This window comes from Suricata suricatta, chromosome 8 (genome assembly GCF_006229205.1).
Source record: "Suricata suricatta isolate VVHF042 chromosome 8, meerkat_22Aug2017_6uvM2_HiC, whole genome shotgun sequence".
NCBI lineage: Eukaryota > Metazoa > Chordata > Mammalia > Carnivora > Herpestidae > Suricata > Suricata suricatta.
In genome coordinates this window covers 66,426,106-66,444,081 of record NC_043707.1, presented here as the reverse complement: position 1 = coordinate 66,444,081, position 17,976 = coordinate 66,426,106, and the positions used below count along the sequence as shown (strand labels likewise).

General features: G+C 35.4%; 1 protein-coding gene across 1 annotated transcript in view; it reads left to right on the top strand.

Annotated features, from left to right (window-relative positions):
* Positions 1-17,976, top strand: part of EPHX4 (epoxide hydrolase 4) — a 39,994-nt gene that overhangs the window by 12,693 nt on the left and 9,325 nt on the right. Inside the window, exons 3-6 of the mRNA XM_029948009.1 lie at positions 2,210-2,367; positions 3,909-4,037; positions 7,627-7,730; positions 11,620-11,768. Of these exons, the coding sequence (XP_029803869.1) occupies positions 2,210-2,367; positions 3,909-4,037; positions 7,627-7,730; positions 11,620-11,768 (540 nt within the window). The remainder of the gene's footprint in view (positions 1-2,209; positions 2,368-3,908; positions 4,038-7,626; positions 7,731-11,619; positions 11,769-17,976) is intronic.

Sequence of the window (17,976 nt, the reverse complement as noted above, 5' to 3'; positions counted from 1 at the left end):
GGAATTCCACAGCATATGAGTCACTTTGAAAAATCCATGTCTTTTTGTTTTTTCTGTTTGTTATCCAAATGATTTTGCTTATTTGAAGAAAATCTCACTGACCAGGGTGCCTTGGTTGGCTCAGCTGGTAGAGTGTGCAACTCTTGATCTCATGGTTGAGCCTCATGTTGGGTGTGGAGATTATTCAAAAATAAAATCTTTAGGAAGGAAAGAAGGGATGAAGGAAGGAAGGGAGGGAGGGAGGAAGGAAAGAAGAAATCTCAGATCCCTATATTTCATTTAGTAATGCAGTTCTATGGATCAAGTACAGGGGGGTTACCTGGCCCTGCAGAGACCTCCAGGACTTGGCAGGGGCACTCTGGCCAATCTCATTAGTTGGTGCCAGTGCCGTTTTGTCTGTTAAATGGTTTTTTTTGGGGGCGCCTGGGTGGCTCAGTTGGTTAAGCCGTCTGGCTTCGGCTCAGGTCATGATCTCACGGTTCGTGGATTCTAGCCCCGCATCGGGCTCTGTGCTGACAGCTAGCTCAGAGCCTGGAGCCTGTTTCAGATCTGTATCTCTCTCTCTCTCTCTCTGACCCTCCCCTGATCACACTGTCTCTCTCTGTCTCTCAAACATAAATTTAAAAAAAAAAACAAAAAAAATTTAAAAAAATAAATGGTTTTGTTTTGTTTTTAAAGTTATTTATTTTGAGAAAGAGAAACAGGGCTCATGCACACAGCCAGGGGGGAGAGAGAGAGAGAGAGAGAGAGAATCCCAAATCCCAAGCAGCCTCCACAATGTCAGCATAGAGCCCGTCACAGGGCTTTATTCCACGAACCATGAAATCATGACCTGAGCCAAAACCAGAGTCAAATGCTTAACTGACTCAGCCACCCAGGTGCCCCTTTTAAGTGGGTTTGTTTTTCAAAAATTTTTTAATGTTTTATTTATTTTTGAGAGAGAGAGAGAGATACAGCGTGAGCAGGGGAGGGTCAGAGAGAGAGGGGGACAAAGAATCTGAAGCAGGCCCCAGGTTCTGAGCTGTTAGCACAGGGCCCGACGTGGGGCTTGAACCCACAAACCGTGAGATCATGACCTGAGCTGAAGTCAGACACTTAACCAATTGAGCCACCCAGGTGCCACCTTTTAAGTGTTTTTAATCTCACACTTGCTTGTACTCATTCAGGATCTTGTCCACAGAAGAGTTTTGTTTTAGCAAACAAATGTCTATCTTAAGCAACTGTTATATTGGATTCTTTCAGTGATAATCTTTTTTAAAAATCTTTAGACTTTTTCATCTGTAAGTAAATTGTTATTACCAAAAACTCAGAGCCACATTTACAGTGGAATAAAGTGAATAAAATCTATTTTTTAGGGAAATTATTTTCATCTCGTAATTTTTTTCTATGAATCACATGGTTCTGTAGTACAGAAGTATTTATAAGTACAGATTCCCTGAAAGCTGTCAGCATTATTTTAAAAAAGCTTAGAAATTGATTTCTTAAGTACATATAGAAGTATATTAGTTTTAGGGACGCATGGGTGGCTCGGTCAGTTAAGTGTCTAACTCAGCTCAGGTCATGATCTCAAGGTCCTTGAGTTCGAACCCTGCATCAGGCTCTGTGCTGACAGCTGGGATCCAGGAGCCTGCTTCAATTCTGTGTCTCCTTCCCTTTGTTCTCCCCGCCCTTGCATTCTGTCTCTCTCAAAAATAACATAAAAAAATTTTTTTAAGTGTATTGGTTTTAATATCAGATATTTTGTAGTTTCTGTAAATATTGGCCCTTTGTTATATCCCACTGGAGCTGATAAAAACAAATAACATAAATTTTAATAAAGAACATCATTGTGCCCTTCTCAAACATGTCCCTTCCTCTGGCTCACACACGGCTATATAACCTTTCTTTTTTAAAAAAAATTTTTTAAATGTTTTATTTATTATTGAGAGAGACTGAGAGAGAGAGAGAGTGAGCGAGCAAGCATGAGCATGGAGAGGGGCAGAGAGCGAGCGAAGCAGGCTCCAGGCTCCGAGCTCTCAGCACAGAGCCCGATGCGGGGGCTCAAACTCACAAACCATAAGATCATGACCTTAACCAACTGACCCACCCATACGTCCCTATATAATCTTTCTTAATATTAAGTTTCTCACAGTTTTCCACTTAGAAAAGCTGTAATGTAACTCTTTGGATTTGTTACTGCGGTGTTTTTAATGCTTCTTATTTCCTGCAGGTATTCTTGGCGTCATCAACTAAGGGAATTTAAAAGTGAATATCGAGTTGTAGCCCTTGATCTGAGAGGCTATGGAGAAACAGATGCTCCCATTCATCGAGAGAATTATAAATTGGACTGTCTAATTACAGATGTAAAGGATATTTTAGACTCTTTAGGTAGGTCAGTTAAAAAAAACAGTATTAATCCTTTTTAAGGGACTAACATTCAACAAACTGAATTGGTAACCTCATTTCTTGGGAGGAAGCATTTTCCATTTACCTGAGCTGTTGTCTGCATCCTGTCACCATGGTTTCAAGTACACAGCTAAAAATATTTATAGAGGAAATTGAAAATAATACTGTTATTTCAATATGGAAAAACTATTCAGTCCACCAGCCAAGAATGACTTTCAAAATTTGTTTTTTAAAAAGATCTAACATATGCAATTTATTATTTTCAGAATTGTTGGAGATTTGACTCTTGTACTCAGAAAATTTATTTCTTCAGAACCCACATCTAAAATATTCATTTAAAAATGTTATAAAATGCAGAAGCACTCATACAACCTTTCTTGAATTGATCAGCAATGCCACAATATTATTGTGTAACAAACATCCCAAACTCAGTGACAGATAGCCATAGGCATTTATTCGTATTCTTATGGATGTGCAAGTCAAGTGTAGGCTGGACCCCTGGGTCTTTGTCTCAGGTTACAGGTCTTGCTGGGACTGGCTTCTCCCTCTGAGTTGGACTGGAGCCCAAGCTAAAGGGTGGCGGTAGCTCTTCTTCTCCGGGTAATGGCAGAAATGGCAAGAGGATGAGCCCAGCTGCAGAAGCATATTTCAAGTTTCTGCTTGCAGCTCATTGGTCAGAGCAAATCATATGGCTGAGCCCAAAGTCAAGTCATACATCCACCATACCACCATAGCCAATCACACAGCTAAGTCTAATATCAAAGGGGTCATACTTCTTTTATGGCAGTGGGGAGAGGGGAGGAGTAAATGTTTTTCACAACAATAATTGAATCCACTACATCTCTTTTGACTAAAACCCAACTGCTACCATGGTATGTTAATGGAGCCAATATAGTGAGAAAGCCATGAAATCAAATTAAAGCACTTTCTACAATAATCTAATGAGAGCATAGATCAGGCCAATATTCTAAGAGGAGGGAAAAAAAATGAATCGAGTCTGGGGGTGTCAATGCAGTGTTGTCATTTAGTGTGATTACAACAAAATAGACTCAAAGACATTGATTTCCAACACCTATATTTCATTCATCTTTTGTGGTGATTCAGTCAGACTTGGCCTAAATTTGTCTTCATGCAATTTTCTAGAAAAATCAATGATATCATATAATCTTGCTTATGACCTAATTATGTGTAATTTTTACCATGGTTTACCCAAATTCAGTTTCATGGAACAAGACCAGGGCTAGCCATTTCAGACTTAAAAAGAAAAATAGATTCCTGGGAGAGATTCTAAATCTGTAGGTCTAGAATGGATGTTGGACATCTAACTTTTCTAAAAAGCTTCTTATGTGGTTCAGACATACAGGTTATGGAAACACCAAACTCAGTATCTGCACAAAGTGCCTAGTTTCAGTTAGGTTATGGGAAGATTATTTTCAGAATACCATTGACCATTTTATGTGAGGTAATGATGCATCCACCTTTTTCTTTTAGAAGATCTCAACGTTTTTTTTTCTCCATTCCAGGATATAGCAAATGTGTTCTTATTGGCCACGACTGGGGGGGAATGATTGCTTGGCTAATTGCCATCTGTTATCCTGAAATGGTGATGAAGCTTATTGTTATTAACTTCCCTCATCCAAATGTATTTACAGGTGAGTTTAAATTTTCATTAAAACATCTCTGTTAATGTGACAATTCATTATTATCAATGACACTTTGGATAAAAACAGCAAAATTTGAATAACAGCATTTTCTTAATTAAATGACTAAAATATGATACTAGCACATGACAGTGTAGATACGTTGCCTTTAAATAGTCTCAAGAGCCTGATAAATTGTGGCTTCATATTTGCTTGCATAATTTTATTTTATTTTTTTTTTTGGAGAATATTTTACTGCTAACTTGGAGAGGGATAAAGGGGAAAATGCAGTAACATTACTTTGACAGTAATGAATCATGACAACCTAGAAATAAATTCTCCTTTTGCCTGACTGCTTGGGCTATCAGGAATGACAGCATTCTTTAAAGCTGTAGTTTGCAAATTTTTGGTTTCAGGACTCCTTTATACTCTTAAAAATTATTAATGACCCATTGAGCATGTGTTTATATGGGTTATGTATATAAATATTTATTGTATTAGAAATTAAAAATGGGGAAATTAAAAATTCTATATTAATTAATTAAAAATAATAAATCCAGAACCTGTTACATAAATAACATTTTAATGAAAACTAACTACATCTTCCAAAACGCAATTTCTTTAGTAAGAAGAATGTCATTGTTTTACATTTTTGCAAACCTCTTTAATTTTTGGCTTAATAGAAGACAGCTGGATTCTCACATCTGCTTCTGCATTCAATCTGTTGAAATATGTTGTTTGAATTGAAGTATATGAAGAGATCTGGCCTCACAGATTTGTAATTGGAAAAGGGAGGAGTATTTTAATAGCCTTTTCAGATAACTGGATTTTCTTCTTTAATACTACACCAAACTCAAAAATTGGTGGTTTCTTAAAGGTTAGTAACAATGTAGAATCTGATATCATATTAATGAACCATATGTACTGTTACCTTAAAATCCATTAGTCCCTCTAGCACTTTAAAATGGATTTTTTACCCATGCATGATTTTGCATCATCATGCAGTGGACGATATTGGTTCATTGAGTTATGCAGATCTTCCATAAGTTGACACATTTTATAATATTATATCAAAGACTCACATTCATTAATATCACCCCAATTTCATCAAAAAGTCATTGAGTATTGCAAAGCTGTCACGCTCACAGTAGCAAATACATGTCTCCAGAATTCTAATTTTCATTTGAAAGCTTGAATTTGGTCATTGGCAACAAATATTGTTGATTGTTTTCCTTCAAGTGACAGGCTCACTTCATTCATTTTCATGAGACTGTCAGATACTCAGATCTGACCGATGATAGTTTGCTCGTGATATGTTCAAGTAAAAATGCTATTCCATAAAAAATGCAGCTATTTCACCTAATCAACCCAAAGAATTGCAGAAGTGCTATCCCGTGAGACAACCATTGCACCTGGGTGTTCAACAGAACTGCCTTATGTGTACTTTCTGTCTCATCTCAGTGTTCAAAAGCTGTGTAAACAAAAGTTGAAATTTAAAATTAATAGTTTTTTTGCTACTTTATCTAGAACATTCCTAAGTGAAACTGGCACTTAACTTTATTCTTGTATTTGTTTGCTGCAAGTGTGTGGTGGTGAAGAATACAATGACTACTCGTATTGTTTAGTGTCACTACCTTGATTTGTGCTCAGGCAGCAATGGCTTTATTTACCATTGCTTTTGTACCATGAGCACTAATGTTAATCAGATGAGAAAAGCTAATAATGTCTTAGTAGTATAATGAAATTGTTTTGGCTATCTGGATTGCTTAAAAGGGTCTTGGAGATTTCCAGAGATCCACATGGACTATATTTTGAGAACCTCTGCTATAAAGGGAACTCTTAAAATCTTGAGAGTGTTCAAAGACCTGTGAACCATAACAAGGCACATTTTTATTTGGTTTTGGCAAAAATTATAATCTTGTCCTCTTTAACTACCCTTGTTAAGTTTTCTGAGATTCAGGCACTGCTATGACCCTCAGCAGCCCACTAGGGAACAAAAAACTCAGAACAATATATATCTATGTTGGAAACATGACTACATGAAAGGGAAAAGGGAACATGATTACTGAGATATTGTACAATATACATGGAGGAGTTGAATTTTGGATATACCCAATTGTCCTCTCTCTGTTGAAGTGATAGGATGGATGCTTAGGCTTCAAATATACAACGGAGATTCACTATACTGTTCTTACATGCATTAGGTAGCAGAAGTTGTGCTACCTGCTTATGCCACTGATTAGGACCCTTGAATAAATGTGATTTTTGTGATGTTGCTATATGGACAAATTGTAATTGGTCATTTCAGCAAGAATATTCTTGGAATATTTCTGTAATTGTTTTATCAATAATAGGTTCAACCCTAGTCAGGTTAATACAAAGTCTTCGAGTAATATGCCTATATTTTCTCCTTAATTATAGTGATATCTCTTAATGCAGGGCTGAATAAATTTTGTTCAATGATCATTTTACAAAAAGCATAGCATAACGATGTTCTGCTTGCCTGAGAATTATAGTTCTAAAAATTCCAACCATGTTAAATACAGTTACAAAATTAGAAATAAGGAAAAAGTACCCCTATAGCAAAGAAAATTTAAAAAACAGTGCACAAGAAAGAACAAGTATGCACACAATATGTATGATTACACTACTCTCCAGTTTAAAGATTCATTGTCTTCCCAAAGCACTTAAAATCCATATCCTCTGGCCCTCCTGGACCAGGCTTCTGCTTTGCACTCTGATTCATCTCATGCCATTTCCTTCTCATTCACTAGATCAGCCACATGGACATTCTTTCTGCTTCTTGAATGTGCCAAGTCCAGGACCTATCTTCTGTGCCTGGGGTTTTTTCCCTAGATCTTTGCATGGCTGACTCCCTCTTGGTTCAGGACTCAGTGCACGCATCGCATACTCAGAGAAGCCTATTCTGACCACTTCTGCTGAATAATAGTCTCTCCACATCACCCAGTCATCACTGTCAGTCAGATTACCTTTTTTAAATTTCCTTTATGGTATTGTTGCTATCTAAAATGATCTTTTTAAATATTGGTATTTATTGTATAAATTCCTTATTAATGGGAACGTCTTCTGTCTTGATCACTGCTAAGTCCCTTCACACACAGTAGATATTAAAATATTCCTTGAATGAAGGAATTTTATAGATCCATAAATAAATTTATAGGAAACATGTTAGTTTCTGTTGAGGCCAAATTAATAAGGTATTCGAATCTACCTGTAAAGAAAATCTTTTAAACAACAGAAAATTACCTCCCCATTTACCCCTAGGAAAAGTGTGAGGTCACTGGTAATAACCTTGGAGAAAAGGCAGTGTCTTTTGTTTGGGTTTCCTGTTCCCTTCTGAGTCAAGACTTTTTAAATGAAACTTTCTTTTTATTTAAAGTGCCATAAATTTTCTAAATACTACAAATATCAATAGTAAAATATAAGCACATAGAAATTGCTCCAAAAAGAAATATATAGAAGGCATATTTGTGGATTCTCTTATGGGATCATCTCAAAGGTGAAATTGCCTTGAAAAGAAGCTTTTTCAGTAGTAATTTATATCCCTTGTTTAAGGTCTAATGTGGCATTTTAATTTCAGAATATATTTTACAACACCCTGCCCAGCTGTTCAAATCCAGCCATTATTACTTCTTCCAAATACCATGGTTCCCAGAATTTATGTTCTCAATAAATGACTTCAAGGTAAGTCAAACATGGTGATGGATGTTAACTAGATTTATTGTGGTGATCATTTTGCAATGTATACAAATATTCAGTCATTATGATGTACACCTGAAACTAATATAATGTTATGTGTCAATTATACCTCAATAATAAAGCTGAAAAACTGGAGTCCAAGAGGATGACAAAATTAGGAAGTTAAAAATAAATAAAGATAGACAGCAGGACTAGGAAAAGAAGGAAAGAAAAGAAAGAACTGGTCCTACTTATGTCATTTGATTCGTTTAAAATAATCATTTATTGACTGTTACTTGCTGTTCACTTTTAGGCATTTTCTCTTAATGCAAGGAAAAAAAGCAAGTCAAGCAAATAATGCATTATTCCTAATGAAAAACATTTTAAATTAAATCCATTCTTCAGAAAGGAAAACAGGCAAATGCTTAACTTTAACAAATGCTTCTAATAATTCATCTATAGGCTTACTTATTTTTATAGTTTCTGTATATTTGAGTGCCTGGTTGTTGCTCAATTTTTGTGAGAGCCTCTGTCCCCTACAGGCATACCTCTTTTTAGAGAACATTCCATGGGGAGACATGAGAATATGAATGCCAGGTGAGAGAATTTGACATGGCAGAAATGGAGGCCCTTGGGTGTAAACAAAACCCTTAAACAAAGTAAGCATGAGGGTATTGGTATACCATATATACCTGCAATCAGGAGTCATGTTGTATCTATTTCTTGGAAGTTTATTGAATGCTTCTTATATATCTAACATGTTATTAGATATTTAGGGAGGCTTTAAAAAGATAATATTGTTTTACCTGGAAATACTTTTGTACATCTCTGACAGATAAGGACTTTTTAAAAACATAACTCTAATGCCATTGTCAAACCTAACAAAATGAATAATTACTCCATACTATCATTTAATACCTATTCAAATTTCCTTAACTGTCTCAACTATCTTTTTTTTTTCAATTTTAAACAACTTTATTGGGGGTACAAAAAAATCTGCACAGATTTTAGACTGTGCTAAAATTTCCATCAAGAGATTTGCTAAATGAGAGCTTCATTTGCTATTTAAATATTAGTCTCTGGTACTATTAATCTTTGAAAAGGTTATGATCAACTGTCTTTGTACATTTTATTTGTTTGAATCAGGAGCCAAACAAGGTCCACACATTGTATTTGATTGTTATAGTTTTTTCAGTGTGTAACAGTTCCTTCTTATTTTTTTAACATCATTTTTTAACTGAAGAGATTTGGTCATTGTCTGGGGAATGATTTATATTTTGGATTTGGCTGACTACTTCATCATAGTGTTATTTAACTTGTTTCTCTTGCTGAGGTGCTACTAATCTAGAGGCTTGTTAAACTGAGTTTTAACTTGACGAGAATACTCCTAGGTGGTTCTGGGTATTTCCTAATGCATCACATCAGGGAAGCACATAAGACCTAGTTGTCTCGGTTTCAGCAACATTAGCACTGACCAGTGGGCTCATGAATTATCGGCCTATCTAAATTTCCTAACAACCTTTCACCAAATAATTTTAGCGTATCTTGATTGTCAGTGCCTACATCTGTTATTTTAATAGGATCTGCAAAATGGTGATTTTCTAATTCTATAATTTTTTTCTGCTTATATTAATTGGAATTATTCCTTGAAGAAGAATGATCGATGTCTACTATTTGGTTATTCTGAGATACAATTCACACAAAAGAATGGCAGGATAAATGCTTCATTCTTTACCTTTATAAACAACTTTCAGAGTAATGACTTGGTGCCCTAGAAATCTCCAATGATAACCAATGAAGTTTTCTTTTTTCTATACCATTAGGAGGTCATGACCTTTAAAACTATATTTGATATGTATCAACCAATTGCAGTTATTCTTTTTGATACTCACTCAGATTGTCTCATATTAGGTAATATGGCATAATAGGCAAGTGGAAACTCCTACAGGTTGGCTCCTGTGTCCTTTTGACATAAATCCTTCAGTCAGTAATAGCTTAGTTTCTTAATGTCCTAGGGTCATCTTTTATTTCCTGCCCCAGATTGGAATCAATCATTCATTGAAGGAACTATGGCTCCTATTAGTAGGAAATGGTATCTAGAAACCACAGTCTGGGTGTAGAGGTGACCATTTTTACTGGGTTTTTATTGCTTCTAGATCTTCCTGATGGACAGAAACTGTACATACATATTCTTAGAAAAAAATCATGAATTCTTATTCATATTTCCAAGCAAAATTAGAACCACAGAATTTTGCTTAACTTTTATATTTTATAAAAAGTTCAAGTTTATATGGTTCAAGTCAAAACTCTAATACAAGGCACAGAGGTCTTGCTTAGGTCTCTGTTTCCTGCCATCCAGTTTCCTCCCTCTCCCATAGGAAACCATTTTGGTTCATTTTTGTTTCATTTTTTAATTGTTTCTTTTGAAAATATAAGGATATGTATATATATTTGTCTACTTCTTACACAAAAGATAACATACTATAAACACTGTTTTTGACCCTTTCTTTTTTTCCCCCTTTTAAAAATATGTTCTGGGGATCAGCTACTTCATATTAGCATATAATCATCTCCATCTTCTCTTGGAGTAGTAAGAGCACCTAATACACCATTGTGTGGGTATATCATAGTTTATTCAACTAATGCCCCACTGATGGACATTTTTTATTTCCAGTCTTTTGCTATTTCAAATAATGTTTCAACTAATCACCTCTGGCACAAATCATTTCATATTTTTATAGGTGTGTTTTGCGGTTCAAGAATCTGCATTTTATTTTTTTAATGTTTATTTTTTGAGAAAGAGTGTGTGCGGTAGGGGCAGAGAGAGACAGAGAGAGACAGAGAGAGACAGAGAGAGAGAGAAGATCCTAAGCAGGCTCTGTGCTGAGAGCAGAGAGGTAGATGTGGGGCTCAAACTACAAATCAGGAGATCATGACCTGAGCAAAAGTCATGATGCTTAACTGACTTAACCCAGTCATTCCCAGGGATCTGCATTTTAAACAAGAATCCCAGTGATTCTGATGCAGGTGACTTAGATCTACACTTTGAGAAATGCTGGTATAGAGCAGTGTTTTTCAAATTGTGAGTGGGGACCCATTAGTCCTAAAATCAGTTTAGTGGCTTGCAATTTGAATTAAAAAAAAAATAAAGTAGAACAGAAGTGAATTGAAAATATCAGTAAACACTATAGTAAGAGTAAAGGGTATTTCTTTAGAGTTTTTTTTCATGTTTATTTTTGAGAGAAAGAGAGACCGAGTATGCAGGGGGGAGAGGCAGAGAGAGAGGGAGACTCAGAATCTGAAGCAGCCTCCAGGCTCTGAGCTGTCAGCCCAGAGCCCAATGTGGGGCTCGAACCCCCAAACTGTGACATCAAGACCTGAGCCAAAGTTGGATGCTAAACCTACTGAGCCACCCAGGGCCCCAAGAGATATATCTTTAAACTTTTGTTTCAGAAAAGTATGTGTAGGAGTATGAACTGGATCATGACATAAAATGTGCTTGTTTACTCTGGATTATAGTCCAAAAAAGTTCAAACAATCGTTGGGGGAGTAGATTGTCAGTAAACAGATAAACTACTATTAACTAGAGTATTAGGGAACACTTTAGGGTGGCAATAGTTTCTGAACTTAGCCTTATAGAATGTGAATAGACACAAAAAAATTAGGTTGCTTTTCATAAGCATAAAGTGTACATGGGGGATTAGAAGGGAAGAATACCAAAAGTAAAGCCAGGAAAGCAAAAATATATATAATGTGTAAACAGTGAGGTCTCCTACCTGGCTACAGTTAAAATGGGAAGTTGTCACTGACACTGACCATCATTCTCTTTCAAAAGCCAAAGGTTTATTGTTAGATAACTAAAAAACTTTAATTATTTTCTTTTCACTTAAATTAGGCTTTGAAACATCTGTTTACCAGTCACAGCACTGGTATTGGAAGGAAAGGATGTCGCTTAACAACAGAAGATCTTGAGGCTTATATTTATGTCTTCTCCCAGCCTGGAGCATTAAGTGGTCCAATTAACCATTACCGAAATATCTTCAGGTCAGTAAAATTTCTTTTTAGTTAAATAAAATATTTATTCCCCAAAGAGCCAATATTTTATTTATTTTTTATCCCAAGTATTACTTAAATTCCAGCTAGTTAGGGGCACCTAGGTGGCTAAGTTGGTTAAGCCTACAACTCTTGATTTCAGCACAGGTGATGATCTAGGGTTCATGGGATTGAACTCTGCATCGGGCTCTGTGCTGTCCATGCTGCTTGGGATTCTCTTGCTCCTCTTTCTCTCTCCTTCTCTGCCTCTTCCCCTAATTGTGTGCTTGTATACACACATGCACACACACATTCTCTCTCTCTCTCTCAAAATAAATAAACATTTTTAAACAATTCCAGCTAGTTAACATATAGTTCAATATTAGATTCAGGTGTAGAATTTAGTGATTCATCACTTATATACAACACCCAGTGCTCATTACAAGTGCTTTTCTAAATACCCATCATCTATTTAACCCATTCCCCCACACACCTTCCCTCCAGTAACCCTCTACGTTAAGCGTCTGTTTCTTGGTTTGCCTCTCCTTTCTCCCAATCTATGTTCATTTGCTTTGTTTGTTAAATTCCACATAAGAGTGAAATCATATGACATTTGTCTTTTATGACTGATTTTGCTTAACATAATACTCTCTAGCTCCAGCCACATTGTTGCAAATGGCAAGATTTCATTCCTTTTTTGTGGCTGAGTAATATTCCATTGTATACATATACCACATCTTTATCCATTCAACTGTCAATGGACGTTTCAGTTCTTTCCCTAATTTGACTATTGTTGAAATTAACAACACAGGAAACGAGGTGTTGGTGAGGATGTAGAGAAAGGGGAATCCTCTTATGCTGTTGTTTAGAATGCAAACTGGTGCAGCCACTCTGGAAATCAGTATGGAGTTTCCTCAGAAAGTTAAAAATAGAACTACCTTACAATCCACCAATTGCACTATTAGGTTTTTACCCAAATCATACAAAAATACTATTTTGAAGGGATACATGCACCCCGATGTTTATAGCAACATTATAAACAATAGGCAATATTTTATTATTTTTAAAAATTTTTTATGTTTTTTATTTATTTTTGAGAGACAGAGAGAAACAGCACAAGCAGGGGAGGGTCAGAGAGAGCGACACACAGAATCTGAAGCAGGCTCCAGGCTCTGAGCTAGCTGTCAGCACAGAGCCCGATGCAGGGCTAGAACCCATGAACTGTGAGAGCATGACCTGAGCTGAAGCCAGACGCTTAACAGACTGAGCCACCCAAGTGCCCCTTTATTATTTTTTTTAGTTTATTTATTTGGAGAGAAAGAGTACAAGCAGAGAAGGGTCAGAGAGGGAGAGATAGAATCCCAAGCAGGTTCCATGCTGTCAGTGCAGAGCCTAATGCAGGGCTCAGTCTCATGAACCATGAGATCATGACCTGAGCCAAAACCAAGAGTTGGACACTTAACTGACTAAACCACTCAGCTTAATATTTTATTTTCAAGATTAAGTTCACAGTTTGTCCAAATACTCAAAAGTATTCTGATTTTGTAAGTTGCATACTCTTTTTTTAGGGAAAACTTTAAGCATATGGAAAAGTAGAAAGCTTAATGAAATCCCCATATAGTTGTCACTTGTTTTATCCATAACTATATCCACTTATTCTTTACCTTTGGATTATTGTGAATAGATGTATATTTGTAATCATATTCTTAATGATCATTATTCATTCATGAAATATATATTAAGTACTTTCTATGATCAAGTCTATGCCAAACTCAGTATTGAGTAAATCAAGTCAAAGATCCCTGATCTCACTAGCCAGGTGGGGAAAACAAACATCAAGTATATAACCACAAAATGAATATATGGTTATAAACAAAGACTATAAGAGAAAGGGATGAGAACTGAGCTAATGATGTTTGAACAGAGAAATGAAGGATGAGTTACATATTGACTAAAGTTGAGGATGGAGGAATTGGCATTTCAGGAAAAGGATATAGCATGTGGCAAAGCAGTGTGGGAAGACAGAGAGTTGTGGTTTTAAGTAATACAATGAAGGGCAGTGTGCCTAGCACAGAAAAAGGCAATGAAATGAAATTGGGTCCAAGAGAAGGCAGTGGTTGGCCAAGCAGAGCCAAGTAGACCATATTAAGTACTTAAAAGCCATGAATGTAAAGCTAGTAAATGAGCATTTCAAGCAGGAAAGAGAAACAATCTAATCTGTATTTTTATGCATTCATTCAATGTGAGGAAACAGCAATGGTCCAGGCTAAAGATGATGGTAGCCTGAAATAGCCAGAAGGGAGTGGAGATGGAGAGAATGGGTATTTTTAAGAGATATTTAAGAGGAAAATTGACAGGGATTGGTAACAGGTTATATGAGGGGGTGGGAGGGGGCATGAGGAGGAATGAGAAGAAAAGGGGTATCAAGGATGGCTCCTGAATTCCTGGCATGAACAGCTATATAGTGGATAGTCACTGAGACAGACAACATCTCAACTCAGACTTACAATATTTCCACATGTAAAGTCCCCTAAGATGAGTTCATAATCCAAATTACCAAAATTACTAATCAACCATTAACAAGTCAGAACAATTGCAGTAGAACTCTTACAAATTTCAAATATTAGAACAGAGATTATAAAGTATGTTTAAATCATTAAATATGCAATAGAATAAAAAGTATGAAAAAAGACTAATAAAATATCAAGACAGACTGGAAAAGCTGAAAAAGAGCAGAAGAACTTCTCAAAGTGAAAAATATGGCTATTGAAATATAAAATTCCACTAGTGAGTTAAATAGCAGATCAGACAAGCTAAAAAGAATTATGAATTAGAAGACAGCTCCGAAAAACTTAGAATATAGCTTAGAAAGATAAATAAGTGAAAATACAAAATACAGGTTATATTTGACATAGAGGATGAAATTAGAAACTATATATTGGGGTTCCTGGCTGGCTCAGTTGGTTAAGCATCTGATTTTGGCTCATGGTTTATGAGTTCAAGCCCCACATTGGGCTCTGTGCTGACATGCAGAGCCTTCTTAGGATTCTCTCTCTCTCTGTTTCTCTCTCTCTCACCCTCCCCCACTTTACTCTCTTTCACTCAAAATAAATAAACCAAAAAAATTATATATATGATAGAATTAGATACACATGAATATATATAGAGAGAGATGCTAAGAATTTGTTCTAGTAAAATAAAATAATGGAAATAGAATGTATTATTTTCAAACCAGTAGAGGGTGACAAGAAAACTATCAATTCAAAAGAAGGCAGGAAAGAGAAAAGGGAAGCAAAGTAGAGTAAATAGTACAAAATAAGATGTCAAACTCAATTTAAATATGTCAGTAAGCACAATAAATATGAATGTATTAAACTTGCCAGTTAAAAAACAAAATATCAGATTAGATTGAGTCACAATAAGCATAAGGATGGAAAAAAGTTAGAGTGGGTGCTTTATTGATTGATTAATTGATTGATTGATTTTATTTTTATGTAATCTTTACATCCAACATAGGGCTTGAACTGACAATGCCAAGATCAACAGTTACATGTTCCACTGACTAAGCCAGCCAGGTGCTCCTATAGAAATTATTTTCTTTTATTTATTTATTTATTTATTTATTTATTTATTTATTTATTTATAATATTTTTAATGTTTATTTATTTTGAGAGAGAGAGTGAGTGAGAGAGGGACAGAGAGAGAGGAAGAGAGGGAGAACCCCCAGAAGGCTCTACATTCAGCATGGAGCCTGAAGTGGGGCTCGATCTCACGACCATGAGATCATGACCTGAGCCAAAACCAAGAGTCGAATGTTTAATCAACTGAGACTATCCAGGTGCCCCAAAGGTGTTATTTTAAATAAAACAAAATCAAATTATTTGAATACAGAATCCAAGGGCAGTCACGAGATTATATGAATGCAATACCTTCGATAAGACAGAGATGTTAATTTAAAAGGTATTTGTAGGTACCCATTTATCAAACAAGCAATGACTGACATTGCAGAGACTACAGGTTAATCTCATAGGATATAGCAACATTGTCTTAAGTCCATGTTTTTTCATTTGTTGTTTGTTTTTTTCTTTTTTTACAAATAACATTTGTAAAGAGAATTATAAAAGAAAATATAATGACATTTTTATACAAGTTTAAATTTTGAACAGGAGATAAAAATAATCATTTTTATATATTCTTGATTTATTCCTTTATCAAAGCTAGCTTTGTGATATAAAACAAGTAGCTACAAGGAAAAAGAGGAAAATATTCTCATCTTTCTCAAGCTCTTTTACTAACATTTGTTCAGTAGGAGGACCAGCATTCCCAAGAGTAAGCTCTAGAATCCTACTAATTAGCATGGAGAGAGGAAGAGAAAAAAAGCAGGCCTGTGAAGATCAAAACATACAATTTTATGTAAAGGTGAAAGTTTTAAACTAGATTGCTATAGGTTAACTCTAGCTAGGTCAAAGTCACATCGAGTCTTCTGGAAGCTCAAGTAACTCCTTGTTCTGGTTCTTTATTTTAGAGTAATCAAGGCCAAGTACATAATTAAAAATGGTTATATAGTATATAATGACTATACATGAGGTACAGTACATATACTCAGGTATGCAAATCACCTTCATTTATCACTCTTCCCAGGACCATAGCCTCATCCAAGGACTCTCCAAAACTTGGAACCAAGGAACCAGAATGAATTCGGAATTGGATTAGCTATAGGATCTAACCTGCAAAAAGATAAATAAGTCTAAACTTATAATAAAGCACCAAATATAAAGCAAAAACTGACACAAGGGAAAATGACAAATCCACAATCACTATTAGAGATTTTAACCCACCTCTCTCAAAAGTTAATCAAGCAGAAAAAAATTAATAAAAATATGAAATATTTGAATGAACAACCCAATTAACATCTTTGATCTGATGAACAAGTCTAGAATCCTGCATCCAATAATTAGAAAATATACAATATTTTTAAGCACATAGAAATGTTTACAAAGAATGATTACATACTGGACTATAGAGTAAATCCTAATCAATACCAAGGGATCAATATCATATGGATGTGTTCTCTGAACACAATGCACTTAGAAGTTAATAATTACACAAACTTTTAGAAAAGTACCTATACTCAGAAATTTTAAAAACTTTTATATTATTCCTGGCTATGATGCAGGTATTTACCAAAGAATACAAAAATACTAATTCAAAGGGATACATGTGCCCTGATGTTTATAGCAGTATTATCTACAATAGCCAAACTATGAAACAGTTCAAGTGTCCATTGATTTGTGAATGGATAAAGAAGATGTCACACACACACACACACACACACACACACACACACAGGAATATTAACCATAAAAAGAATGAAATCTTGCCATTTGCAATGACTGGATGGAGCTAGAGAGTATAATGCTAAGTCAAGTAAGTCAGTCAGAGAAAGACACATACTACATGATTTCACTCATATGTAGAACTTAAGAAGCAAATGCGCAAAGGAGAAAAAAGGGAGAGAAAGAGACAAACCAGGAAATAGACTCCTAACTATAGAAAACAAACTGATGGTTACAGGGGAACTGGGTGAAATAGATGATGGGGATTAAGAAGAGCACTGGTGATGGGCACAGGGTGTTGTATGGAAGTGCTGAATCACTATATTGTACACCAGAAACTAATATAATACTATGTGTTAACTGGAATTTAAATAAAAACTTTAAAAAATTACTCATGGATCAAAAAATATTATAATGGAGGGGTGCCTGGGTGGCTCAGTTGGTTAAGTGTCTGACTCTTGACTTTGGCTCAGGCCATGATCTCACGGTTTGTGGCATCAAGCCCTGCATTGGGCTCCACACTGACAGCACAGACTCTACTTGGGATTCTTTATTTGCCCTTTCCTACTTGCACAGGTGCACATGTGCACTCTCTCTCAAAATAAAGAGACATTAAAAAAATCATAATAGAAATTAGTAAAAACTTAGAAAAAATAATAATATCAAAACATGTGGAATACAGTTAAAACAATATGTAAGAAGAAACATATTAACAGTTTCCCATGCATATATTAGAAAAGAAGGTAGAAAAGATTAGTGACCTAAGGGTACAATTTGAGAAGTTAGGAAAAGAACAATATGTAAACAAAAATAAATTGGAAGGAAAATAATTTAAATTAGATTAAAAGCTGAAATTAATGCAATCAAAAACAGACACAATAGAG